Source organism: Neolamprologus multifasciatus, chromosome 13 (genome assembly GCF_963576455.1).
Source record: "Neolamprologus multifasciatus chromosome 13, fNeoMul1.2, whole genome shotgun sequence".
NCBI lineage: Eukaryota > Metazoa > Chordata > Actinopteri > Cichliformes > Cichlidae > Neolamprologus > Neolamprologus multifasciatus.
Genome location: NC_140451.1, coordinates 13,945,442 through 13,973,162, shown reverse-complemented (window position 1 = coordinate 13,973,162; position 27,721 = coordinate 13,945,442). Strand labels below are relative to the sequence as shown.

The following is a 27,721-nucleotide window of genomic DNA, read 5'->3' as shown; positions in this document are numbered from 1 at the left end:
TTTAAAGGTCCCATATAATGATATTTTGATATTGTGCTATGAGCATTTTATAAACAACAGGGTGTACTGCCGGCATTCCTTCAGTCACCGATAACAAGCTCGCTTCTCAGCTTTACAAGCAGTAAGAATTCTTCTTAATATGAAGAAAATAATTAACAACCACACGTGCTGTCTGAGCTTCACTAACTTGGTGAAAGCCAAGAGACTTTGCCGAAAGAACAAAACATTAAAAAAATATCATTTTATAGACTTTTCAGAGAACAGTCATTGGTTAGTTTCCTGCTGCCTCTTATAGTTGGAGTTAGGGCTGGGCTATATCATACCCTTCACGGTAATAGAGATTGAAAATGTGACGTCATTCGAGGGTAAAACCGCAAAGAATTCTGGGAACTCGTGGCAAGAGGTACTAGCGCAGGCAGGCTTTCAATTGAAATCAGTTACACAGCGATAAAAAGAAACACAAAAAACTGTCAAGAAGCTGTTGTTTTATTAACTGCAATAGCCGGTCGCATGACAGCCACGGGAAGCCGACGGGTAAAGAGATCTTTTTTTTTTTATCGGATTACGTCGTTGAAGAGAAATTATTCGAGCCATGTTTCTGAAGTAAAAAGAGCTGACAGATGGCCTGGATTGCAGCCATTCAAAGACCAAATATAACGTCCCAGAACACTCCAGCTCACATGTTAGTCTGCTCCAAGCATTTCCACAAAGGTCAGTGTTTTGTAGTAGTCAATACGTCATTTTTCATAACATAATTGGTGATATAGGTTACAAGCAAGTGTGGCGCTGAACAGAAATTGTGGCGCTATGCTATCACTAATTGCCCAGTACGATTACAGCATACAATATTATTGTCACTGCTACATTTCTGTAATGCGAACCAGAAATTATTTCCACTACTAATTAATTACCGTTGAGCTCAAAGGTCCTATTAGTAAACGGTTAATGACTGTGTATTTATGAAGACGATTTGTGAGACTGGTAAACTTATGATACGTACGATGGTCTTTCGTTCTACACGGTGCATTTCAAGGTCCTGTACCCATCCGTCGGTAAAGTGTACCGGGGCTTGTTGCAGTGGCCTGAAGTTACTAAACTTCATGAGTGTATGCACTCACTCCAAGAACCGTATAATTATAAATATGAGCGTGGTGAAAGTTGGGCAGCACGTCTTTTGTCCCTCTGTGTGCTCGTAAGGGTCTTACCCTTTCACTCCTTTGATTTTTTCCTCGTATCTTTTCTTTGCCTTTTCATCAAGTCTGTCTTTGTACGGACCGGCATTGTTCTCCTTCGTTTTGTACATAACTTTTTTTTGGGGGGGGGCAAAGAAAAAGCAAGAAGGTACTGGAACCAGAGAATGAACGTTTTGCGGTGCTGCAAATGCTTGCATTTGATGCGGTACTTTGATTGTTTTGCCACGAGTTACCGGCATGCAATGCGCGAAAGTCACGTGGTCTGTCAATCTCTATACCAGTATAATTTTGGGCAATGATAGAAAAATGAAATATCGCGATAGATAATGGGTAAAACGCGCATGCGCAGTGCCTTTGTTTTCATACGCACACGTCGGAAAAAGCATGGCGGCGAAAGCAAATCGTTGAATGTAACGGATGAACCAGAATTGGTTTGTAAAAATGCTGCAACTTCAGTGGTGTGGAACTGGTTTGGCTTTCGTCCGTCAGACACACAACAAAGCACTATTTTTGGTAGAGCATGCTAGCGGGCCGTCGTTATTACCGTGGGGTTTTTTTGTTTTGTTTTGTTTTTTGGAAAATAAGGGACACTTAAAATCAATCCTTTGATTTTTCTGAAAATCGACAGTGCCCCTTATAATCCAATGGGCCTTATGTATGAATTCTGGTTGTGTTTACTGACCTCGAAATGATTTTATGCGGTACACAGCGCTCGAAAATCTGTCGAATGTTTTAGTACGGGGCAGCACGGTGGCAAGGTGGTTAGCACTGTTGCCGCACAGCAAGAAGGTCCTGAGTTCAATTCCACCATCAGGCCGGGGTCTTTCTGTGTGGAGTTTGTATGTTCTCCCCGTGTTTGCGTGGGTTCTCTCCGGGTACTCCGGTTTCCTCCCACCGTCCAAAGACATGCAACTTGTGGGGATAGGTTAATTGGATAATCCAAATTGCCACTAGGTGTGAATGTGTGAGTGAATGTGAGTGCGAATGGTTGTCTGTCCCTGTGTGTTGGCCCAGCGACAGACTGGCGACCTGTCCAGGGTGTACCCCGCCTCTCGCCCCATGACAGCTGGGAAAGGCTCCAGCGCCCCCCGCGACCCTGAAAAGGATAAGCGGAAGCAAATGGATGGATGTTTTAGTACGACTTTGCTAAGCTAAAGTACGACTTTGTCGGAGCATTACGGCTATCGTAGTCAGGAGCCTGGCGGAGTGATACATACTGTGCTTCAACATAATATTACTGTATTGTGTGTGTATAACCTCTTTTTAAGTTTTGTGGATATTATACATGGTTATGCTGAGGATATGTCGGCTAATTTCCACTGGAAATGCATTTTGGTTAAACTGTCAGGAAGGAATTTGCATTTGCACTGTTACATTTTTATATAACTTTAATTCACATAAAACAGCTGCTTGTTTAAGTGAAAATACATTGATGGGGTTTTTTTTGCACTAATAAAGTTGTGGAGTTGTAAAGTATTTTGTCTAGTGTCAATTATATCAGTGTCAGTGTCAGTTATATTGTTATCGCAAATTTTCAAATGTATGTCGTGATAAATATTTTTGGTCGTATTGCCCTGCTCTAGTTGGAGAGTTTGTGTTGATTTAGGTAAATTCATTTTAATTCTTATTCTCCAACAGAAAAATTATGGTTATGGTTTCTTCCACTTAACATCAGTTAGACCACACCCACATCACCAGGTTGGTGTACCAATGTGTGTGCATGGCTCGGGGCAGCAAAAATAAATTTAAAAAAAATTAAAATCTTTATTAATTGATAATTAATAATGATAATAATTCAGCTAAAAATATTGGTGTCACTGATCGACCAACCAGGAATCTGTTGATATCCAGCACACACCAGACCAGTTACTGGTTGGTTGGCCTTGTGTATATCTGATTATTGGGGTCATTATTCAAGAAAATTATTGCATTGTATGTATTACACGTTACTTGTTACATTTCTTAAAAGTATTGCAGTATATTTTTAAAGTACTTACCGGAGAAAGTAATTTGTTACACTACTCGTTACTTTCTTGTTACGCCGGAAGATGACTTGAAATGCATTCTTACAATAACCAGTTAACAGTATAAACCTATAGGCTGCAGTTCCACACATCAACACAAATCCCTATCCTAATAAGGACAGACAGATGATCTTTCTTTTTACCTAAGTTTTTAGGTGTCAACACAATGCCAACAACACAATAGATGAAAACCAGCACAAAGAGAATTCAATAGAATCGCTACATTCTACAGTAGAAACACGAACAGGTGAACGGAGGCTTCGGCCCTGACTGCTCATCACTGCTTTTGTTACCTATTTAAGATGGTAAATGGTAAATGGCCTGTATTTGTATAGCGCCTTACTAGTCCCTAAGGACGCCAAAGCGCTTTACACAACCAGTCTTCCACCCATTCACACACACATTCACGCACTGGTGATGGTAAGCTTACATCGTAGCCACAGCCACCCTGGGGCGCACTGACAGAGGCGACAGAGGAGAAGATCAGGATCTGGCTGCTGGGCTGGGGTGCTCGACAGCCATAACAAAATCACTTTGGATTCTAGCTTTTTGCTAACATCCTACCTGTGCAGATGTTTGCAAAGAGGCAACGTTGGGTTAGCGGTGTAGTATAGTTGTTTCGGTCTTGGATGTAGTTTCCGCTTTACTAACGTGCTCTTCGCCTTGTGTACCTTAATTAAAAGTAACGTCCATATCGCCACTCCTCAAAAGCTGTATTACTGTACTGCTGCAACATTTTCCTCCTTCTGCACTCAAAATGAAAATAGCTCACTGTAGCACAAATGTGCAGGAAGAGAAAACCACATTTGTTTGGTGTTTTTTTCTTTCTGTCCGCCAAGTGATAGAAAGACTCTTAGTAAAAACATAATTGTAACTGTAATGGAATTAGTGTATTTAAAATACAGTGTAGTACAGTAACATCTCACATTACTGTATTGTTGAAAATGTAATGCAGTTACAGTACTTCCACCCAACACTGCTGATTATGAGCTGGTGCTTTTCATGTGTGCGCAACACATGCACAGTCCATTTGAGTCGTCACACGCACACTCACAGTCGCACACTAACATGTCATTAGCTTGTGACAGCTCTACCTTGTGAGCTATGAGATCATAGCTCTATGAGCTGTGAGTAAATACATGAAGTTCATCAAGGTAAACCACCAAAAAATTAAATGACAAAAACATTCATAACAACATCTAATCATCTTAAATCACCTTCACCTTTCTGAGCAAAGGGGAGGCATCTAAAGCTAAAGCTATCCAGAGCTCTGCAGGCTCCGTGTGAGGAAAGGATCAAAGCAGAGAATCAAAGAATTTATAAATGTGCTGGAAAATTATGCAAGTAACTGACATTTGTTTTGTTCCATAAATCTATTGCACATGCTTTTGTTTGGTAATGTAAAACATGTTAGCTAAAGATGGGTGTACAGCAACTCATTTTTTTGTTACTTATTTGGACCTCTTGCCAGCAGCAGTCAATAATGGTTTCAGTCAGTGAACATCCTGTAATTTACTTTATTGCAGTTTGGGGAAGATTGTAAAATTTGGTCTTTTCTTTTACTAAGAATGTAAAATTTTGCTTTAAAGAATAGGGGGATTTTTTGTATACACTGTCAGTTGTAGTTCTTAGAAAGAAAACCTGATTCAGCCAAATCAGGTCTTACTTGGAAAAGCTCCTACTTAGAAAAAAATCGGAATTGGCCTAGAAAATTGCAATCAGTGCAATTTTCTAGGCCAATTCCCTGTAAAGATTTCACTGTGCCAAATCATTACAGTGATGTTTATAGGGTTACGTTAAGTACAACGTGGATGAGTTTTCTGTAGTCAAAGACACAATGAGAAATTCAAATTTAAAATATATAGAGAATATTTAGAGTTAAAAAAGAAAAACAGGAAACTGATTTCTGCTTCTCTCTTTTTTTGAGGCTGGATAAATAAATGTGAATGTTAAAATAAACGCACCCTTTTGAATACAGAGAATTGCAACCTTGCTTCACATGTTTTGTTTTTTCATAGTCAATAAAGCACCCTCCTCTTTAATGGTGCACCATCAGAAATACTCTGAAGTGTTTCCTCTTGTGCGCCACTGATACATTTTGGCCTGCAAATGTATCGCACATATGGTATCTCGCTCTGTGTCCAACTTATTGACATACATTCACATTGGTATACTACAGATATACTAGTAGATTTTGTTATAAGACGGAGTGACTTGCAGTTTACAAGCCATTAAATTTTCCATATAAAATCAGAGCATACTGAATTGATTTCCTTCATAAAAACGCTCATAAACTTGAATGCTAACTCACAAGAATTGACTGTTTTTAAGCTGTTTCAGGGCGTTTTTGATGTTTGAAATAGAACCACGAAACTGCTTCTGACACTGTAAAGTATATAGCCTATGCTATATGTTAATATATTTTTTTGTCAAACAGGAGCATGTTCTTACAAACTTGGGTGTGAGAGTGCAAAGACCCAGACAAACTCTGACTGGTTTGGCCTTTTCCCTTCCAAATCCTGGGGTGTGGTGTCAAGATAAGTGTTATGCAACAATACCTCACTGCATGAACTCAGGCTTTGCTTTTTTTATACAGGAAGCCCAAGTCTGAGTCAGTTACAAACATTTCTGCCAACTTGGCTTCAGCCACTCACGAGCATGCTACACAACCAACTGATTCCCACCTATAGGTTTTTTGGCTGAAGGAGTGACTTCAGTTGACTTAAAGGTTTTTTTTAAAGGTACTTGTAATTTACTTCTCTTTGTTAAAGCGGACAGGTCACAGTCTTTATTTGATTTGATTTGATTTGATTTGATTTGATTTTATTAAACAATGTATATTTATTAATATATGGTGGTGGTCAGAGGGCCCGGTGGCGCCAGTGTTCGGCAGTCTCGCCTCTGTCAGTGTGCCCCAGGGTGGCTGTGGCTACAATGTAGCTTGCCATCACCAGTGCGTGAATGTGTGTGTGAATGGGTGGATGGCTGAATGTGTAAAGCGCTTTGGGGTCCTTAGGGACTAGTAAAGCGCTATACAAATGTAGGCCATTTACCATTACCATTAAGAGTTTTTGAAAAAGAGAAATGTATATATAAAGACACATAATTAAAAAAGTCCTGCCAGCTCATAAACATGCTGTGATAAGTGAAAACAAAAAAAACCTAAAACAAAAACATTATTGCACTCATGTCTCCATATTTGCCACAAAAGAAAAGGATGGCTGCCAGGTTGCAAAGAAAAGTTAATTTGAGTCTTTGTTAAAACAACAGACCTTTTCTAGTTGTAAGTAGTAGATGACAAACTTAATTCCAGTTGAGGAGTCCTTCCGTTTTGCACAGACCTTCTGGCCAAAAGTGAGCAAAAAGGTAATGATGTCAGCTTGGGCCATACTTAAATTTACATCTTGGGGAGTTACTCCAAATATTGCCATAATAATACATCATGCAACACTCTGTCCAGATTTTTTTTTAAACAGAGCACCAAAAGGCTGTTTAAAATGATCACATGCAGGGTTCAGATCACTGTTGATTGTACCTAATCTGACTTTAAACCAGTTGGTAGATGTTTTTCATTCAAATAACAATCTAATTAGAAATTCAGATTTGTGAGACTACTTTGCATTTCTCTTGTTTTCAGGTATTTACCTTTCACCTTTGAACCTCTGTGCTGGGAACATGAAGTAAATAAACAAGCACATTCTCCCACGGCAACATCAATAAACAGTAAAATCCTAGTTGTGCGTTGGTGAATCAGAATTGTATATCTTAATGAAAACACAATTTTATCTGCAGTACAAGTATTTTTATTTTAATACTTATGATCCATTTTGTTAATATATAGTTTCATTTTAATAAATCTGTTGTTTTGTTAGGTTAATGTTTGCTTTTACCTAAGCAGAGCATTTATTTTTATCCGCATTCTTTGCACAACCTGCAGTATCCAAACAGTTTATTGTCATAAACACTGGAAGAATTAACCTCTCATGTACAAAGTTCATTAAAAAAATATTTATTTATTTATTTATTAAACTAAATGTAATTCAGTTAAATGTTACAAACCCTAAAATGATGAGAATGTGTGCTTTTATGTTCTTTTATTATTATTTATTTTATTATTTATTATTTATTTTTCTTTTATGTTCAAGTTCAACTTTTTCTTAGCATTGACCAAAAAAAAAGGGGGGGGGGGAATAAAAACCTGGTTAAACCAGTCACCAAGCTGTTACATCTGCAACAGCAGTCTCTCACTGTCCTGATTGAGTGAGCACATATAGTTCCCAGTGGGGTTAGCCATTCTGGACCGCAGCATGTGGGACAGATTGGGCTGCACCTTTGATTAGCCTCTATAGTCTCAGGACCAGGGCACTGACGCATATCCCACAGCTCTGAGACTCACTGCAGTCACATTAATGTGCGCTGTGGCTCGAAAGATTTCAGAAGGAAAGCCTATAAGGTCAACGTGACGTAGCGGGAATGTTCAAAAAGGGAATTATTAATCACAATCAAGGTAAAATATAGTCACATTAGGTCAAGTCAGTCATTTCTCTGGATTCTTATAAAAGAATAGATTGATGATATTGACATTTTTACTTTATCCATAAACAATGTTTCTTCTAAACACACACATGAATGAATATAATGTGTGTATCTGTCACCAGTGAAGTTGCCACAGCACTATTAGTTGATTCCTTTAAGTACAGAATGTGGCACATGCATTGGGCTTGCGAACGCCGCAGTTTTGACTCGCCGTTGTCATTTAGGTCTTACAAATGCCTGCTTTTCACCACAGAAATTTTAATTAACACCATTTTATTAGCCATTGCAAAGCTCTTATCACTGCTGTTCTTGCCCCATGGAAATAGAACATTCGACTATTTTGTTCATGTGCACACATATGATTGCTAAACAATTTTCAGACTCCTTTCACACAAAACTTGTATTCATAAATTTATACAGCATCCTTGTTTTTCATCTTTTGTAATGTCACCAATCACAGTGCCTTCTTTATGTTTCAAATAGGACAAAGTTGTAGGGGTTATTTGCAGCGCTCCCATTTAGCTCCTCTCCATGTGTCTTTCTGTCCTCCGCAGCTCTCTCCGTCCCACCCCAACCCTTCTTTAACTTTTCCTGATTTATTAAGCTGTATTCTGCCGATGTGCGTCAGAGCTGGCCAGGAGTCTCGTGAGGCGTTCCGCTCCTGAGGAGCTGTGTCTCGTGTCTGGACAGCATCAGACTGTAGCGTCCTCCACCCCCCAAACTTACCCCCACCTCTGTTTGCCTTATTTGCCTGTAACCAAAAGCCTGCTCTATCTATACACACACACACTCTGGGCAGATGATCGTAACCGAACATCAAATGATTTGTTCTGCAGGGATAGATCAAAGGTCATGGATAGCTCAGAGTCTGAATCAGGAGCACTATGATCCTAAAATTAAATTAAAAGTGAAAGATATTCTTTAACCACAACCTTTTATGGGCTCACAACAGGTTACCTGCAGCTGAAGCAGAATTTAGTCTTTCTATCTCTGCATCTGGTTTTACTTTGTCATCTGGCACAACACTCACCCCCCACCCCCTCCAACCCACACACACACACACACCCGGCTTACTGTTGTGTTGTCTACAGGGATCTGTAGCGATTCACAACACTGATATTCATGCAGCTTTCTGACTGACACCCCACTTACTAATGTTTTCATGCCACGTGTGTGTGTGTTTGTGCATCTACAGAGGGAGTCTACACAGATGCTCCCGATAACCAGACATTTCGTGAGAAAGCGTTATAAAAACTTTCAGGGCTGTCAACACTCTTCTCTCTACTATTATCTGAAAACGTATAGTTATAGTTTACCATGCCATAAAATGTAAATTCACCTCTGTTTGTCTTTTGTAAGAATGCATTTCTTCTCATTATGAGATGACACTTCACGTCTAAATGTATACAGTTAGAAGTCTTTGTTTTAGACATACACTCCATTTGTTTGAGTGACCTAAACATGATGCCGTCCTAGTGCATCATGACTGCTTCACAGACGCCAGTGGGGGTATTAAAAACAACTTTCCCTCAGTGATGGTCTGGCAAATGGCTTTTTTCCCTGACAACAAAGACAGTAAACAGCAGCACTTAGCAAGCTCTCAAGATCCTAATTGCCTATTAAGCACAATCGAGTCCTCCTTTATCCTGTTGCCTCTGTTGGGGGCTCCTATCCCTGGAGATACAGATTTACAGTAAACATAAGTGAGCTAGCCCGGCTATCAAAGAGCTTTAACTCGAGCCTTGGCTCGGCTGCCACCGCTCTCACCTCACCGTGAAGAGAATGAAGTGACCTTCAGCTGTTTTCATCCTTTGCATTTGTTTGGGTGACCTTCGGGATCATTGTGGGTTCAAGTGAGATGTTATTTCATTCCTCTCACGTGCTACACTTCTCCTTTCTAGCATCAATGATTCTGTTCATTATCTCACATCAGTATTGTTTTGGTGTTTTTGTTGGGGTTTTTTTCTCACAGTTTAATTAGTCTTAAATAAAGTTTTTTAAAGTGTTTTGTTTTTGTGTTTCAGGCTTGACAGATGAGAAAGTGAAGGCCTACCTCTCGCTGCACCCGCAGATTCTGGATGACTTTGTGTTGGAGAGTGTGAGTGCAGAGACGTTGGACAGATGGCTGAAGAGGAAGACCAGCAGCAGGCCTGCAGGTATACCCCTCTACCACACATATACAGACAAAAAAATGCACAGAGTCAGCTGCATCTCTCTGGATCACTAAGACAAAATGCTTGGATTTAAGAATTGCAGTTTTTGTAAGTCTGGGGAACAACAGTGCATTTGCAGGCTCTGTTTATTATCCTGGCCATTAGCAGTGCATATCACTCATCATCACATGTGTCTACTTTAATCATCCATGTTTGTAATACACAAAAGAAAAGGAGAAGGAATGGACCTGTCCGGGTTTTACGGGTCATTAGATGTGTTTGAGCCGGCTGGGCTGAGTTTGTGCCGTGCACTCTACTCACAGCGAACTGTTTCTCAGACCGACTGCATCCATCAAGGGCCCACAGGGTTGGCACAGTGCCCAGTTGAGCTGCTGACGTCAGAGGCGACCTCCAGAGACATGCAGCCGGCTGAAGGGGGCCCAAGGGAGGGGTGTGGATGTTGGTGGTAGCGCTGGTGGTGCTTGGGGGGGGTGGCTGTGCTGGCTCAGGGTGTGGGTGTGTTGAAGGAGGAAGCTGGCAGAGGATAGATTTGTCACATTTTGGAGCTGCTTTCCACTCGAGGAATGCAGACAGCAGTGTTTGTTGCTGCCGTGCAGAGTTGTTAATTTCTCAAGTCTGAGCCAGTGTTTGAAACAATTTCCTGTATGTTGTATATATACAGTATGTGTGTGTTTAGCTTGACAAATATCAAATAATATAACTCTTCCTGGCGCCAAGTAGGAATAACTAATTTCATCCACATAGTTCAGTTCAGGGCAGATGGAACCTGTGTAAACCAGATCGCTGATTCACAAAACTAGATAAAAGAAAGGCTTTTTAACTGAAATCTTCTTTGTTTCAATGTTCACAGTTCAGTCAGGACCACTTTAGCCATCTGCAGTAATTTATATTTGGCTTTTTGGCTTTATTGTGGGACCTTCCCACAAGGTCCCACAATAAATATGTGAAATATGTGAAATCCAGAGTCAAGACATAAAAAAGAGAAGCTGGGGCGGGTTGCGAAGCAGCTTGCAGATGAGCAGCAGATGTAGGCAGACTAAAGCCACATAAACGGTCCCCTTTAAGATTTAACAGTTGGATGTATAAAAGGCAGAGATGTACCGACTGCAGTTTTCTTGGCTGTTTCCCATTTACGATTATTTTCTAAGCATGGTTTGCTGATTCAGATTTTTTTAAGAACTTTAACTGACAGCAAATTCAGAAGACTTTCATAATAAAAGAAATTATTAAATGCTCCATTTTTGTCCAAACTGTGGTAAATTACAGGATCTTCTCACATTAAATCAGCTAAAAATTAATTGCTCTGTCACTGGAAAGGAGTACAAGAGCTACCTGACATACTTTACCTAATCAAACAAAAAGCAGGTGCAACAGATTTATATAACAAAACAAATGTCAAGTACTTACATCATTTTTTAGTATGTTTACAACTTCAGTCCTGTTACAGATAACAAGATTTTGATACTTTTTTTCAATATTTTTCTCATAACTGTTTCAATCCTTTGCTCATACCAAGGCTGCTGCCTTGTGGCTAGCTTTGAGCTCCGGATAGCTTTAGCCGTTTTAACTTTTTGTTAGCTTCTTATGTTTTCATCGTCATCCCTCCACCGTTTAGCTTGGGGGACTGTCTTCACCCACAGTGAAATGCTTCCACGCTAAGGACATATCAGTCTCGACAGCTGTGTGTGTGTTGCACACAGGCATGAGATGGACCGATTCATAATCTGGCATATGGTACGCTAACCACCCAGGGCCAAGAACACTGGAAATTGGGTAATTCTGGTGCCAGGCAAATCGATATGTGTATCTGTTGTCAAGGGTTCAGCAGATCTTCTGGGATGCAAGCTGATATTAATTTAATGGCCTAACTAAACTAACATTATGCTTAATTGACAACTCCAGTTGTTCTAATTTAAAGAACAACACAGTTTTGTTTACTAAAGATTGCGTATACTTAATATAACTACTTCATCTTTGTGCACTTAAGATGTCAAGGATGCCGTACTACTTCCCTTTTATTCAGCCACTCTCTATAGTTTATTTCAGTAGAGTAGGGAAATCGATTTGCAACTACTTGAAACTCACTTGAGCCAGGTAGGGTTATCACTGTGCGGAAACTCAGACATGATTGATTTGAAAATGCTACAATCCATTACCACATGGCCGTATCAGAGATTTGGCCATAAAAAAGCATACTTGATGTTCATTATGATGAATTACATGTTTCAAGCAAGTTTCAAATTTCAAATTTGATTATGCTGCCGTCTAGAAATGCATACTGACTGCTTTCTTTTTAAAGTGCTTTGAAAAGTAATGTTTTCAGTAATGCAAACGATGTTAGTGTGCAGCTAAAGACCCTGATAAAGCAGCTTTTGGATGGAGGGACATAGCTGAGGACCAGGAACAATACAGTAACACAAAATTCTTGGTATAAAAGTAAATAACAGATTTAGAATATCCATCCATCCACTCTTTTCCGCTTATCCTTATCAGGGTCACTGGAGACGGTGGGGGGCTGGAGCCTATCCCAGCTACCATTGGGCAAGAGGTGGGGTACACCCTGCATAAGGTCACCAATCTGATACAGGGCTAACACAGAGAGACAGACAACCAATCACACTTACATTTACACTTTCCCATTCTCACTCCTTTGGCCAATTTAGAATCACCAATTAACCTAACCCAACTAACTGCATGTCTTTGTGGGAGGAAACAGGAGTACCTGGAAAGAACCCACATAAACACAGGGAGAACATTGAATATATTTATATTAATCATGTTGAAACATATTTTAAATTAATAATTTATTATTTAAATGCATAATGAAACTATTCTGCAAGTACATCTGCTCTCACTGAGTGGCCAGTGGAGTGGCCATATTATTTCCAGTCTAAATCAAGTTAACATATACTGGGTATGTTTTTTTTCTATGAATTTTTGCATTTTTTTCAAAAAGTAGAAAGTAAAAAGAGAACAGAAAATAAGCAGAAAGGGAGCATGGGATCACCAAATTCACCATATTGGCCGCTTTTCTTTGGGGTTTTTTAAGCTGTTTCTTTTTTGTTCTTAGCTAATATTGTTGTACGTTAAAGGCACACTCAGTCTTTTTTTAGTTTATTCATTGGGGGGAAAAGAATGTAGCTTTTTGATAGAGAAACATAGTTGAGAACCAGGAACAATACAGTATCAAAAAGTTATTGTAGCATTATACATAAATGTATGGTAATAAAGATACAAGTATCTGTGCAAGTACATAAGCTTACATAAACTTAGAGTTAATACATTAAAAATACATATTAGGAGGTATCCAGTTAGGAGTTACAGTTATTCACTCGCTGTCTCTGTACTGTTTCGCTAGCTTAGCTCGTAGCCGACCCGTTAGCACCATGGCTACTTCACCTGTCCCTTCTGCACTTTCTTGCTCATTGTGTCAGATGTTTAGTTACTCCTCGGCCTCCTTTAGCAGTAATGATATCTGTAACAAATGTAGCATATTTGCAGCTCTGGAGGCCAGGATTACTGAACTGGAGACTCGGCTTTGCACCCTTCTCTCACCCTTAGCTAGCCAGGCCCCTGTAGCTGGTGCAGCCGAAGATAGCGTAGGCCCCGCTAGCTGTTCCCCGGCAGATCCCAAGCAGCTGCGGAAAGAGGGCGGCTAGGTAACGGTGAGGAGGAAGCATAGTCCTAAACAGAAGCCCCAGGTACACCACCAACCCGTTCATGTGTCTAACCGTTTTTCCCCACTCGGTGACACACCCGCTGGGGGTCAAACTCTGGTAATTGGTGATTCTGGTGAAGAAATTTATTAAACCCCTCAAAATATGACTATCCAGAGTTGGGACCAGGAAGCAGAGTTGCAGTCTTACACGCCTCTCTGCAGCTTCTCTCCTCCTGCTACCCCCCCAAAAACCCATCTCCATAGAGACTGTGTCTGCTTCCAAAAAGACAAAAAACAAACTAAAAACCAGCAACAAACAACTTAAACATTTACAAAGAAAGAACAATACAGTATCCACATCTGAACCAAAGAGTAAAACAGTGAAATGTGGATTATTAAATATTAGGTCTCTCTCCTCCAAGTCTCTGTTAGTACATGACTTAATAATTGATCAACAAATTGATTTACTCTGCCTTACAGAAACCTGGTTGCAGCAGGATGATTATGTTAGTTTAAATGAATCAACACCCCCGAGTCATTCTAACTACCAGAAATCTCGAAGCACAGGTCGAGGGGGCGGTGTGGCAGCAATTTTTCACACCAGTCTATTAATTAATGAAAGACCAAGACAGACTTTTAATTCATTTGAAAGCCTGATGCTTAGCATTGTCCACCCCAGCTGTGAAACTCAGAAACCAGTCTTACTTGTTATCATCTATCGTCCACCTGGGCCTTACACAGAGTTTCTGTCTGATTTCTCAGACTTTATATCTAATTTAGTTCTGAGCTCAGATAAAATAATTATTGTGGGTGATTTTAACATCCATGTTGACGCTATCTGAACGCTACCCCAACAGAGGTCGATTATCTTGTTAATAATTTCACCTCCTCACTACGTACGACTCTGGATACTGTAGCTCCAGTGAAAACTAAAGTCTCTAATCAGAAGTGCCTGACTCCGTGGTATAATTCTCAAACACGTACCCTAAAGCAGATGACTCGTAATCTGGAGAGGAAATGGCGTGTCACAAATTTAGAGGATCATCATTTAGCCTGGAGAAATAGTTTGTTGCTTTATAAGAAAGCCCTCTGCAAAGCCAGAACAGCTTACTACTCATCACTGATTGAAGAAAATAAGAACAACCCCAGGTTTCTCTTCAGCACTGTAGCCAGGCTGACAAAAAGTCAGAGCTCTTTTGAGCCAACCATCCCTTTAACGTTAACTAGTGATGACTTCATGAACTTCTTCACAAATAAAATTTTTATCATTAGAGAAAAAATTACCAATAATCATCCCACAGATGTAATATTATCTACAGCTACTCTTAGTTCCATTGATGTTAAGTTAGACTCTTTTTCTCCAATCGATCTTTCTGAGTTAACTTCAATAATTACTTCCTCCAAACCATCAACGTGTCTTTTAGACCCTATTCCTACAAAACTGCTCAAAGAAGTCCTGCCATTGATTAATTCTTCGATCTTATATATGATCAACCTATCTCTAATAATCGGCTATGTACCACAGGCCTTCAAGGTGGCTGCAGTTAAACCTTTACTCAAAAAGCCATCTCTAGACCCAGCAGTCTTAGCTAATTATAGGCCAATCTCCAACCTTCCTTTCATATCAAAAATCCTTGAAAGAGTAGTTGTCAAACAGCTAACAGATCATCTGCAGAGGAATGGTTTATTTGAAGAGTTTCAGTCAGGTTTCAGAGTTTATCACAGCACAGAAACAGCTTTAGTGAAGGTTACAAATGATCTTCTTATGGCCTCTGACAGTGGACTCATCTCTGTGCTTGTCCTTCTTGACCTTAGTGCAGCATTCGATACTGTTGACCATAATATCCTATTAGAGCGATTAGAACATGCTGTAGGTATTACAGGTATTGCACTGCAGTGGTTTGTATCATATCTATCTAATAGACTCCAATTTCTGCATGTAAATGGAGAGTCCTCTTCACACACGGAGGTTAATTATGGAGTTCCACAGGGTTCAGTGCTAGGACCAATTCTGTTTACATTATACATGCTTCCCCTAGGCAGCATCATTAGAAGACATAGCATACATTTTCACTGCTATGCAGATGACACCCAGCTCTATCTGTCCATGAAACCAGATAACACACACCAATTAGTTAAACTGCAGGAATGTCTTAAAGACATAAAGACTTGGATGGCCACTAACTTTCTGCTTCTTAACTCAGATAAAAACTGAGGTCATTGTACTCGGCGCTGAAAAGCTTAGAAATATGGTATCTAACCAGATTCTTACTCTGGATGGCATTACCTTGGCCTCCAGTAACACTGTGAGGAACCTTGGAGTCATTTTTGACCAGGATATGTCCTTCAACGCACATATTAAACAAATATGTAAGACTGCGTTCTTCCATTTGCGCAACATCTCTAAAATTAGAAATATCCTGTTTCAGAGTGACGCTGAAAAACTAGTTCATGCATTTATTACTTCCAGGCTGGACTACTGCAATTCATTATTATCAGGATGTCCAAAAAACTCACTGAAAAGCCTTCAGTTAATCCAAAATGCTGCAGCAAGAGTACTGACAGGGACTAGAAAGAGAGAGCATATTTCTCCTGTTTTGGCTTCCCTTCATTGGCTTCCTGTTAAATCCAGAATTGAATTCAAAATCCTGCTCCTCACATACAAGGTCTTAAATAATCAGGCTCCATCTTATCTTAATGACCTTGTAGTACCATATTACCCTATTAGAGCACTTCGCTCCCGCTCTGCAGGCCTACTTGTTGTTCCTAGAGTATTTAAAAGTAGAATGGGAGGCAGAGCCTTCCGTTTTCAGGCCCCTCTTCTGTGGAACCAGCTTCCAGTTTGGATTCGGGAGACAGACACTATCTCTACTTTTAAGATTAGGCTTAAAACTTTCCTTTTTGCTAAAGCATATAGTTAGGGCTGGACCAGGTGACCCTGAATCCTCCCTTAGTTATGCTGCAATAGATGTAGGTTGCCGGGGGATTCCCATGATGCATTGAGTTTTTCCTTTCCAGTCACCTTTCTCACTCACTATGTGTTAATAGACCTCTCTGTATTGAATCATATCTGTTATTAATCTCTGTCTCTCCTCCACAGCATGTCTTTTATCCTGTCTTCCTTCTCTCACCCCAACCGGTCGCAGCAGATGGCCGCCCCTCCCTGAGCCTGGTTCTGCCGGAGGTTTCTTCCTGTTAAAAGGGAGTTTTTCCTTCCCACTGTTGCCAAAGTGCTTGCTCATAGGGGGTCATATGATTGTTGGGCTTTTCTCTGTATCTATGAAGTGCCTTGAGGCGACATTTGTTGTGATTTGGCGCTATATAAATAAAATTGAATTGAATTGAATTGAATTGTATCAATTTGTTCTAAGTCACCATGTTTTCCTGCAATCTTGAATGCAGTGGCTGAGATTGGAGTTGCAGTTCTGCCTAATTATGTTTTATATAAGTAGCTAGAGACACATATATAGCATGCCAAAGGTGAAGTAGAGAAGTCGTAGGTCTTTGTGTGCCATCTCCTGATGTAACCCTGAAAAATACATAAACATGCTTATTTATCCCTTTTTGTCACAATTTGTACGGTCCGACTTTGCACATGCGCAGTAAGGATCGGGAGTCCTGATCCGTAACTATCTTTTTATTTTTCGTTTTTATCTACATTATATTGAAATGTTTAATTATTGGAAACATTTTAAGAGATTCTTGTTATTCTTAACATCTTAACCGATACTCTGACCCGTAACTATCGTAAAACGCTTCGACCGCAAGTAGACACCTTTCGCGCATGCGGGGTACCGATCGGGTTTCCGGTACGGATCGGGTAGTGACATTAATAACAACATCAGCTGGTTGTAAGCTAACATTATGCCAGCTAATGTTAGGCTTGAATGGCCCATAAATCACAGTTTCCCTCTGATAAACAGTTTCATTACATTCTCGTGTCATTTGAGAGTCCAACAATGTTAGATTCGCTTCAAAGAAAGTTTCACTACCAATGACTGACAGAAGCTAACAGAGGCTAATAGCAGCTAACAGAGGCTAACAGTAGCAGTTACCAACAGAAAACTTAAGAATATCCTCAGCAACTCACCTCAGTGTCTCAGTCATTGTACAGAAGTGAGCTTCACTGGCTCACTGACCTCTCACAAAATTTTACAACCTCCTTCAGAGTACACAGACGTGGATACAATCAAATTGGTTATAACCAAATTTCCCCTTGTGGGACAATTAAAGGATTATTCTATTCTATTCTATTCTATATATTTTGACAGCTGAGATGAAAGGGTTACACTCCCTACAGATGAATAGGAGGCAGAGTTGTTTGTCCTACACCGGCCACTGTCGCTAGGATTATGCACTCAAAGTGAGAGTGTAAAGGTGCCAGTGTACCCTCCTCATTGGTCACTTAAAGCAATACAGTCACACGGTCACTTCTATGTATGTTTACTGTTAAGGAGCAGGGAGCCGCTGCAGTATTCTCCCAAACGATAGGTGAAGCCACACACAGACAATGCTGCTACATCAGTGCTGACACAGCAAAAGAAGAAGTCAAAGCCAGAAGAAAATACATAACAGAGTGGATTTTTTTCTTCATGTACACAATATCTCAACTCAAGCATTTCTTTCTGTATATTGTGTAAATTCATCAGAACAGCAATTAAAAACATTTCATATTTAGGTGTGTTTATTGCAAGGTTCAAAGGAAACTCATGTAGCATTACTTTGCTACATTAGAATAATTTCGATACGCTATTTCTGATCTGTGGTAGTTAGAATACTTCATTCAGCTACTGTTTGTACAACTCTTAAACTGAGTGGGAGGAGACCAGAGTGAAAACGTCAGCAATCAGCTTTCTAATTCTGCCACGTCTCTCTTTGACTTGATCTTTACATCACAGCATGAGTAATATTACTAAGTCCACTTCCTCTGTTAGACCACTGCGAGTAGACGCTTTGGCACCACTCTGAAGCCTCTCTGCAACTTCCTCTCAGTGGCTGTATCCACTCAAATGACAAACACTGTCTAATTTCTGGTTCATCACACAGGATGAATGGGTCACTGTGTTAGATTGATGGCAAAGAGTGTGTATCTGACTTCTAGCTAGTATTTTACACATTTTTCCCCCCGTGTGTTAACGAAGTAATGAAGTACTTCCTGTGGTACTGATGAAGGTAAAATAGTTCTCTCTAATGACATATTACTTAACTAATTTTTTATTCGCACTTGTAATAGATGCAATTGATTTTATATTTTTTATGAGTGCAGCAACAGCAGGGTTTGTCATCATGTGACCGTCATTGAGATAACCACTGCTTCCTGGAAGCAGTCCCTGCAGCCAGTCTTGTTCTCACTTATCATGTGATGGACAACACTGGATTACATAAATCAGTTGGTCTGCACACGCAAGTGTGTATGTGTCTTTGTGCAGAAGTTGTGTTGCACCCTGCAACTCCGGAAAAAGGATTCACATTTGCACACTTTCTTTATTGAGTTGAATCTGCTGTGCAGTTATATTACAAATATTTCTTGTCATAATAATCAAATTATAGTCTTTCTGTAATGTGTTTTTTTAATCATTGTTTATTACTTTCTTACTTCATACTGTGTCGTTTATTTATCAAGATGAGGCTTCAACATTCAAAGCTGATGGCTCTCAACAGCGCATTACACTGCAGTGCTGCCTTAAAGCCGCCAGAACACAGAAACACTGTTTCCCAGAATCCTGCTGATGTCATTTGACCATCACACCTCCTTTGACCAGGGTCCCACTGGCAATGTTTATTTCACACGACACTCTGTCACGGGACAATTAATAAATCCCAAATTCTCTGCTGCACCCATTCAGAGGCCCCTCGTTACTCATCTGTGCCTTCTGCAATGCACACACACTCACAGACAGACACACAATGTATATCAATGTGTATGTTTGTCAGACCATGCAAGGCTTTCTAGCTCTGAAACTTCTGCTCATCCATGTAAGGTCTTTTAAACAAGGAAAAGTTGTTCCGTTAAGTCAGTCAGAATTGGATTATGTTTGAACTAGAACAAGAACAGCTGTTTTCATTACTGATTTTTTTTTTTAATTAATCATTTAAGTAATCAGTGCAGCATTAGCATTTTGCAAACCTAAACTATGAGGTCATTCATAGAGGAGGATGACATCATCTCTGAATTCACAAATCTTGCAGCAAAACTGCAAACCTCAAGAACTCTGAAATAATCTGTGGGCAGGTCCTCAGCAGTACGTGTTGCAACTTAGTTTATTACCTACAGAACAGGAAGACCTCAAAATAAGACCGTTGCTCATCCAAACAACCCCAAACTCGGCACTGCACTTCCTCTTTCAACACCAAGTTTCAAGGGCGCTACATTGACAAAAGTTTTGGGCCAAACTTCTTTATCTCAACAATTGGTGTTTTCATTCTCTTTGCCACAGGTGCATTAGATCAAGCACCTAGCCGTGCAACCTGCCTTTGCAAGCATTTGTGAAAGAATGGTTCTTTTTACAGAGCTTTTTGAATTTGAGTGTGGTACTGTAATAAGATGCCACCACCGAAACTAGTCAGTTTGTGAAATTTCTTCCCTTCTAGATAATCCACCATTAACTGTAAGCGGTGTTATTGTAAAGAGGAAGCGTTTAGTAACCACAACAACTCGACCACCAAGTGTCCGGCCGTGTAAAGTTGCTGAGTGGGTGGCACCAAGTGCTGAGTCGCAGAGAGGGTAAAAGCCACAAACGCTCAGCTGATTCATTAATTGCTGATTTCCAAACCTCCTCTGGCATTAACATCAGTACCAAAACTGCATCCAATGAGCATCATGGCATGGGTGTCCATTTAGGTTTAGGAAACAATTTAGGTTTTTGTTTGTTTGTTTTTTACCTTATCCGAATAATAAGTTATCAGAGTTTTACAAGGATAAATTGACTACTTGAGCAATTGAAGTAACATGTCCCTGTCAGGCTAGGTTCCCTGCTTGATCAATAATCCTGTATAGTTTTTCTTTTACTAATATAAGTATATAGACATTTTATTTCTTATATTCTTAACTGTATATGTGTAACAATTTAAATTTATACTTTTATTTTATACTTTAAATTTATTTATTCGTATTATATTGGTTCGATGGAAAATACAGGGTGGGCCATTTATATGGATACACCATAATAAAATGGGAATGGTTGGTGATATAAAAGTCCTGTTTGTGGCACATTAGTATATGTGAGCAAACACCTCAGGATGGGTGGTGACCATGGTGGCCATTTAGAAGTCGGCCATCTTGGATACAACTTTTGTTTTTTCAATAGGAAGAGGGCCATGTGACACATCAAACTTATTGGTAATGTCACAAGAAAAACAACGGTGTGCTTGGTTTCAACGTAACTTTATTCTTTCATGAGTTATTTCCAAGTTTCTGACCACTTATAAAATGTGTTCAATGTGCTGCCCATTGTGTTGGATTGTCAATGCAACCCTCTTCTCCCACTCTTCACACACTGATAGCAACACCGCAGGAGAAATGCCTGCATAGGCATCCAGTATCCGTAGTTTCAGGTGCTGCACAACTCGTATCTTCACACCATAGACAATTGCCTTCAGATGAACCCAAAGATAAAAGTCTAAGGGGGTCACATCGGGAGACCTTGGGGGCCATTCAACTGGCCCACGACGACCAATCCACTTTCCAGGAAACTGTTCATCTAGGAATGCTCGTACCTGGCACCCATAATGTGGTGGTGCACCATCTTGCTGGAAAAACTCAGGGAACGTGCCAGCTTCAGTGCATAAGGTTTCAGTGCATAAGGTTTCGATTGATGAAGAATGGACCCACTATCGTTGTACCCCATATACCACACCAAACCATCACTTTTGTTGTTCCAACAGTCTTGGAGGGATCCATCCAAATTGGGTTAGTGTCAGACCAATAGCGGTGGTTTTGTTTGTTAACTTCACCATTCACATAAAAGTTTACCTCATCACTGAACAAAATCTTCTGCGTGAACTGAGGGTCCTGTTCCAATTTTTGTTTTGCCCATTCTGCAAATCCTGTGCGCCGATCTGAGTCATCCTCGTTGAGATGCTGCAGTAGCTGGAGTTTGTAAGGGTGCCATTTGTGAGTAGCTAATATCCGCCGAAGGGATGTTCGACTAATGCCATTCTCTAGTGACATGCGGCGAGTGCTACGCTGTGGGCTCTTGCTGAATGAAGCTAGGACAGCCACTGATGTTTCTTCATTATTGACAGTTTTCTTGCGTCCACATTTTGGCAAATCCAACACTGAACCAGTTTCACAAAACTTAGCAAGCAGTTTGCTAACTGAAGCATGGGAGATGGTTGGTCTCGTAGGGTGTCTTGCATTGAAATCTGCTGCAATGACCCAGTTACTGCGTTCACCAGATATCAACACAATTTCGATCTGCTCCTCATGTGTTAACCTCTTCGACATGTCAATGGCTGTGAACAAAGAGAAACTTGTAAATAACTCATGAAAGAATAAAGTTATGTTGAAACCAAGCACACCATTGTTTTTCTTGTGACATTACCAATAAGTTTGATGTGTCACATGGCCCTCTTCCTATTGAAAAAAGTTGTATCCAAGATGGCCGACTTCTAAATGACCACCATGGTCACCACCCATCTTGAGGAGTTTGCCCCCTCACATGTACTAATGTGCCACAAACAGGACTTTTATATCACCAACCATTCCCATGTTATTACGGTGTATCCATATAAATGGCCCACCCTGTAAATACACAGAAATTCAGTTCTACCGTGCAATAACTGGTGTATGTTCTGAATATCTACAATAAAGTAGATATCCTCTTCTATTCTACTGGAGAACCATGCGGAAAAGTGAGTCTCTATCCTTACTGGCCTGGTCTCCAGCGGCAAGAGAGTTAGGCCAAGTTAAGCAGCTGATACTGTTTCTCAGATGTGTTTAGAGGCCAGGCACAAGCAGACAAAGATGTGCTTGTGTAGCAGTACCTCACACCCCACCACTGTGATAAGAGAGCAGGCTCACCTGCAGGGCTTTCCAGGGAGGGGAGGTGGATGCCCCTCACCTCTCCCTACGCAGCGCTCATGAGGCACTTTGAGTTTCAAATGGTAAAAAACATTTGGTAAACATAACTAGACATTTTAATTAACATGCTGGCTCTTTTAAAGCCTTTTGCCAGAAATGTAGAGCAGGTTAATGAAAAGTAAAAGAAAGAAGGAGGACTCGCTTGTTGCTTGTTGGTAAATAGAGAGCATGGCACTGAAAAAGAAGAAGAAGACTTCTTTTTTTGGCAGCTCCAAATCCTCCATGCAGCAGGTCGATGCAGGACAACCACTAGGTCGACACATATTGACCACTGAGTCACTGCTAGCTGACCGTCCTGTGGGAGACTGTGTATCTGTAGTGGTGGATCAATAAAGAGCCCATAAAGTATCGTACACATTAGACCTGTCTGACTGAGACATTTTTCTTGTGCAAGAACTTCGCCCAGGGCTACTGATATCTTCTAGATGCTTTTTCAAATCATCTATCTATCTATCTACCTATCTACCTATCTATCTATCTATCTATCTATCTATCTATACTATTTTCCTTGCTGTCATCACATAGTTGTTCTATCAGAGTCACTCCCGCTGTTTTGTTTACAGTGCTTTCAGCAGTGTTTGCATTAGTACGACTGTGGACAATAAATTGTATCGGGACATAGAGCGACACAGTGTAATGAAATAGTCAAATAGTCAGCCTTACCCACTCAGCAGTGGTTTCCAAACAAAACTAGTGCATACTGTATTTACTGTACCTGATGAACCAAAGCTACTGTGCAGCAGGTTTTGGAGGGGGGAAAGTTTAAATTATGTGATGAAGTTTCTAAAAGAAGTCAGTTCAGCCTCTGCAGCATTCAGGAGTTGCTCGACAGTTGTGTTTAGTGTTCATCGTCAACTGTGCTGGCAGTATATTTTCTAAGAACATGTCAGCACTCTCCTGGTGTGTTTACTGAAATCACAGCAGGTTCCTGAAAATAAGGGAAGGTATTAACAGACAGCTGTTTTTTGTCCCAGCGCTGATTGCTGGCCCGGTGATAAAAATCACAGTTACACACGCGCAAACACGACTAAAGCAAATGTCTACCCCAGGGATAGCTCTGTTATAATCCCATGACACATGTGTGATGAAACAAAGATCTTATATCTGTAACATTTCAGTTTAGTCTTTTGTTTTTGGTGCTGGTGGTCATGCAGAACAAAGCAGCATATGTCTTCTCACACACACACACAAAAAGCCAAAGAGCTAAGCTAGGAGGTAAGACAAGATATTTTCTGGTTTCTAGGAAAGACAGTTATGTGAGAGCCATGCTGGACCTGCACCTGCACCTGCTGAATGTGTGCATGACCCTGCATGCAAACTTTAAAAGAAGCTGCTGGAACTGTTCCAGCTGGGCAAAACTGGTTCAGCACAACAGATTTAAAGGGCTTTTGTAACTCTATATTTTCCAGGCATAGAACGGTTCTACTTTTCACCTCAACAGTGTTTATCCCACAACTACAACCTATTCCTGTTCATTTTTAGCTCCTTAGACATTTTGTGGTGTGCAGACACACAGAGTTCTGCTAATAAAATGCTAACTGAGATTTTGTGTCTGTACAGTAACTAGACCTGTAAGGTACATTGTCTGGTCACAGTTTGACTTTTTTAGGAGGGATATTTAGGATGTCTTCCTGTGAAGCTGACAGAATGATTTTATATATTTTTTATGTAGAAGAACCTGGTCAATTAGTTTTGTTGGTTTAAAAAGTATTTTTGTTTGTTCGTTGTAAATACCATTATAAAATCTTCCCATCAGTGTAATATTTTCCTGATATGACTTTTTATTCTGGTCCATTCTTATGTTTTTGGCATTGCTGGATAAGCGGCGCAACTGACTTTATGGGGATCCTCCACCAAGGCCAATGCTCTGTGTTTCTGTTTTGAATAAAGCAATCTAAATATGCAATGAAAGCCTTTTGTTCCCATGCTCCACCCCTGGCTTTGTAGTTTTGTTTTGTTTTTTCTTTATACTCTTACTGACAGACAGACAAAGAGATAAATATCACTGAGCACATAAATCCACCGCAGTGGGAGCAGGATAAAATGATCCACGCATCTCCTGGAGCAGCATCACCCGTCAAACAGAGCCTTTTCTAAAGTGCCGTTTCCCACGCCTCACCACCCTCTAGTGAACCTTGTTGCTGTGGGTGAGGAGAGAGAGGTGATGCAAGGGGCAGCACTGTGAGGGGGGTCACGGAGGAAGAAAAAGCCGCTGCTCATGTGCTGAACAAACAACAAGGCGAAAAATGACATAAGTTACGAGCCAAATAGCAGTGAGAATTGCAATTTCCTGAGTTGTATTTGCATAGATGGGTTTTTTCTTTGTTTGTTTTTTGTAATTAATTTAGGTTTATTTACACAGCCCTCTTTCTCAAGCATCTTTAATTGCGTTAGAATTTTTGCATACCACACAGATCCTGTCCCACACTGAATCATATCGCATGCAATTCAAATGATTCAAATCATTTTCATTGGTTTAGAGAGCCTTGGTGCCCTTCGGATAAGATTTTAAAGAGTGACACTGTTTTTTGTGCAGTGACCCGTCTCTCTATGAGGGAAGTGGAATCAAAGTCAGAAAGAAAGCTGTCACGCATCAGTGTTTGTGTTAATATGGCTGCTCTGAACTGCTGTAAAAAATCTAGACCACTTTTTAAACCAGTAATACTGTCATAGCTGCCCTTTAAAGGGATTACTGTCTGATTATTTTAGGCCTCAACAAGTCATTTTTAAAAAAAAATTTTTTCAGTGGGGCTTGAAGTCTTTTTCAAGTGCAACTTTCTGTCGTCTGATTGACGTCAGCGGCCAGCGGTTCACTCTAAAATAGGTCTCATGGCTAAGTTAGGAAACTCATAGCATACTGCAGGAATGTTTAAAACAACAGACAATGTAGCCGGCTGTAATTCCTTTCTTCACATGTTCAAAGAGGCTCGTTTCAAAGGGTGGCCAGCTCGAGTCAGCACTTCAGTGGATGTTTCTAAAATTTGCGCAGCTCTTTGCGTGGTTTTGATCACATGAAAAGTTATCAAAGAGATCTCAGCGGTTTATGTTCTCGTGTGCTGTTGACCCACGTGTACCGAAGAATCACTTGAGCTGTGTGAATGGTTTTATTTTCAGCCCAAGTAGCACTCCCAGACCCACTCCCAGATTATGAGTCCAGAAACTGTTATGATTGGCTGAAGCTTTCATAATTATCACATACTTCAGTGTCTACATCCAAAGACAATAGTCATATGTCTCCCCAGCAGCCATAAATTACACCAGGAATCTGCACATGAAGCCGCAAAGTTTTGCACTCGTCAACTTAAACGACTATCTCTCCTAATTTTGTTTTTAAAGGAACGTCATATAAATAAATACCTCCCTGCATTAAGTAGATAAAATATTCATCCATTACTTATAGATAATGAGTATTGATGCTTTAAATACGCCATCGTTCGTATTTGTTCACCTGACGACTATTCTGAGGACAGCATATGTTTTTTCTTATTTGCTGCTCGTGATGTTGGCCTGTCGTGATCCATCAGTCCACAGCTGAGTATCCATCCATGCAGTGTTTAAACAGCCAGGGAAGATTTATGACTCTCTGACTGTCGATTTTCAAAGTTTTAATCCAAAAAAACAATGACTACCTTCACATCTACACAGTTACTCAGACTTTGTAACAATTAAAAACATTTTGAAGTTCGTCTTACAAAAGTGGCATCATCTGACTTAATCCGTGGCTCTTCTTCTTCTTCTTCGTCTTTGTCCTGTCTTCCTCCCCTCACAACCAGTCGCGGCAGATGGCCGCCTGGTTCTGCCAGGGGTTTCTTCCTGTTAATAGGAAGTTTTTCCTTCCCGCTATCACCAAAGCGCTTGCTCATAGGGGGTCATTCAATTGTTGGGGTTTTCCCCGATTTCTCTGTATGATTGTAGGGTCTTTACAATATATAAAACACCGTGAGAAAATAATTGTTATGATTTTGCACTGTATAAATAAAACTGATTTTTTTATTATTATTATTATTTTATTAGTCCTTTATTTATCCAGGTAAAAAATCTTATTGAGATTAAAAATCTCATTTTCAAGAGAGACCTGGCATCATGGCAAAAAAAGTCAAAATTGAAATTAAACACGGAAGTTGAACCAAAGTGCTTTAGAGACTCCAGAGCTTTTGCATTCCAGGTCTCCAAAAAAAACCCATACTGAAAGGTGTGTTTTGTTTTGTTAACTGATTATTGTGCGACGTAAAAACCACTATGATTTAGTGGTCATTAAAATGTGTTCAGAATTTGCAAATTAATGATGATTCGTCACTTAAGTATGACACACTGCCCTACATAAGCTAACCCAAAAGTATCAGTGATTTTACTTGATATTGGATTGATACCAAAATTTTCAGTATCACAATGTAACAACAGCAAATGTACAAGAGTCCTTTAACGTTTTAGGAGCTTTGGATTTTATGAGCAAAGCTTGAATTTCTGTAGCAATTCTTCCTTAGGCTGAGATTTAGCAGGTTTATCAGCGATCATGTTGTTGCTGGGTGAATAATCACAACACGACAGTCAAGTGTGTGGAGGCCGCTGCCTGCTGAATGCATTGCCTGGGCATTCCCTAACAGAAAAGGTGGTGATGCTGTGTTGTAATTTTGTATTTTCTAATTGGTTTTTCATTTTTCATCTTATCCTGGGCATTTATGCTGACAAACTTTACCAAACTGACAAGACTAAAACTAAGGACATTAGTTTTTTGAGTTGACAAAATTAATTTTGGTTCATTTTTTTTCTTCTTCTTTTTTTTTCTTTTTCTTTTTTTTCTTTTCTTTTTTTTTTTTTTTACAAAAGTCTATTTTTATTTTTATTTTGTTTTCTTTTGTTTAACTGAAACGCTTCACCACACGCTTCATCACCAACTGCTTCCTGCTTTTGATTAATTTGTTCTTACATGGTTTTTATTGTTTTTATTGTTTACATTGCTGTTTTATTTACTGTTACATTGTTTTATATTTCAATTTCTTGTGTTGTAAAGCGCTTTGTGATTTTTTTTTTATCTGTGAAATAGGTAATTACTT

At 39.9% G+C, this 27,721-nt stretch overlaps 1 protein-coding gene across 7 annotated transcripts in view; it reads left to right on the top strand.

The window, feature by feature from the left end:
* The window catches only part of pde10a (phosphodiesterase 10A), a 66,160-nt gene that overhangs the window by 23,845 nt on the left and 14,594 nt on the right, over positions 1–27,721 (top strand). For all 7 annotated transcript variants that reach the window (XR_014877455.1, XM_085181966.1, XM_085181965.1 and 4 more), the window contains one exon: positions 9,778–9,909. Coding sequence is in view for 5 of the 7 variants with exons in the window: in XM_085181966.1 (XP_085038092.1) it covers positions 9,778–9,909 (132 nt within the window). In the remaining 2 variants the exon portion in view is untranslated. The remainder of the gene's footprint in view (positions 1–9,777; positions 9,910–27,721) is intronic.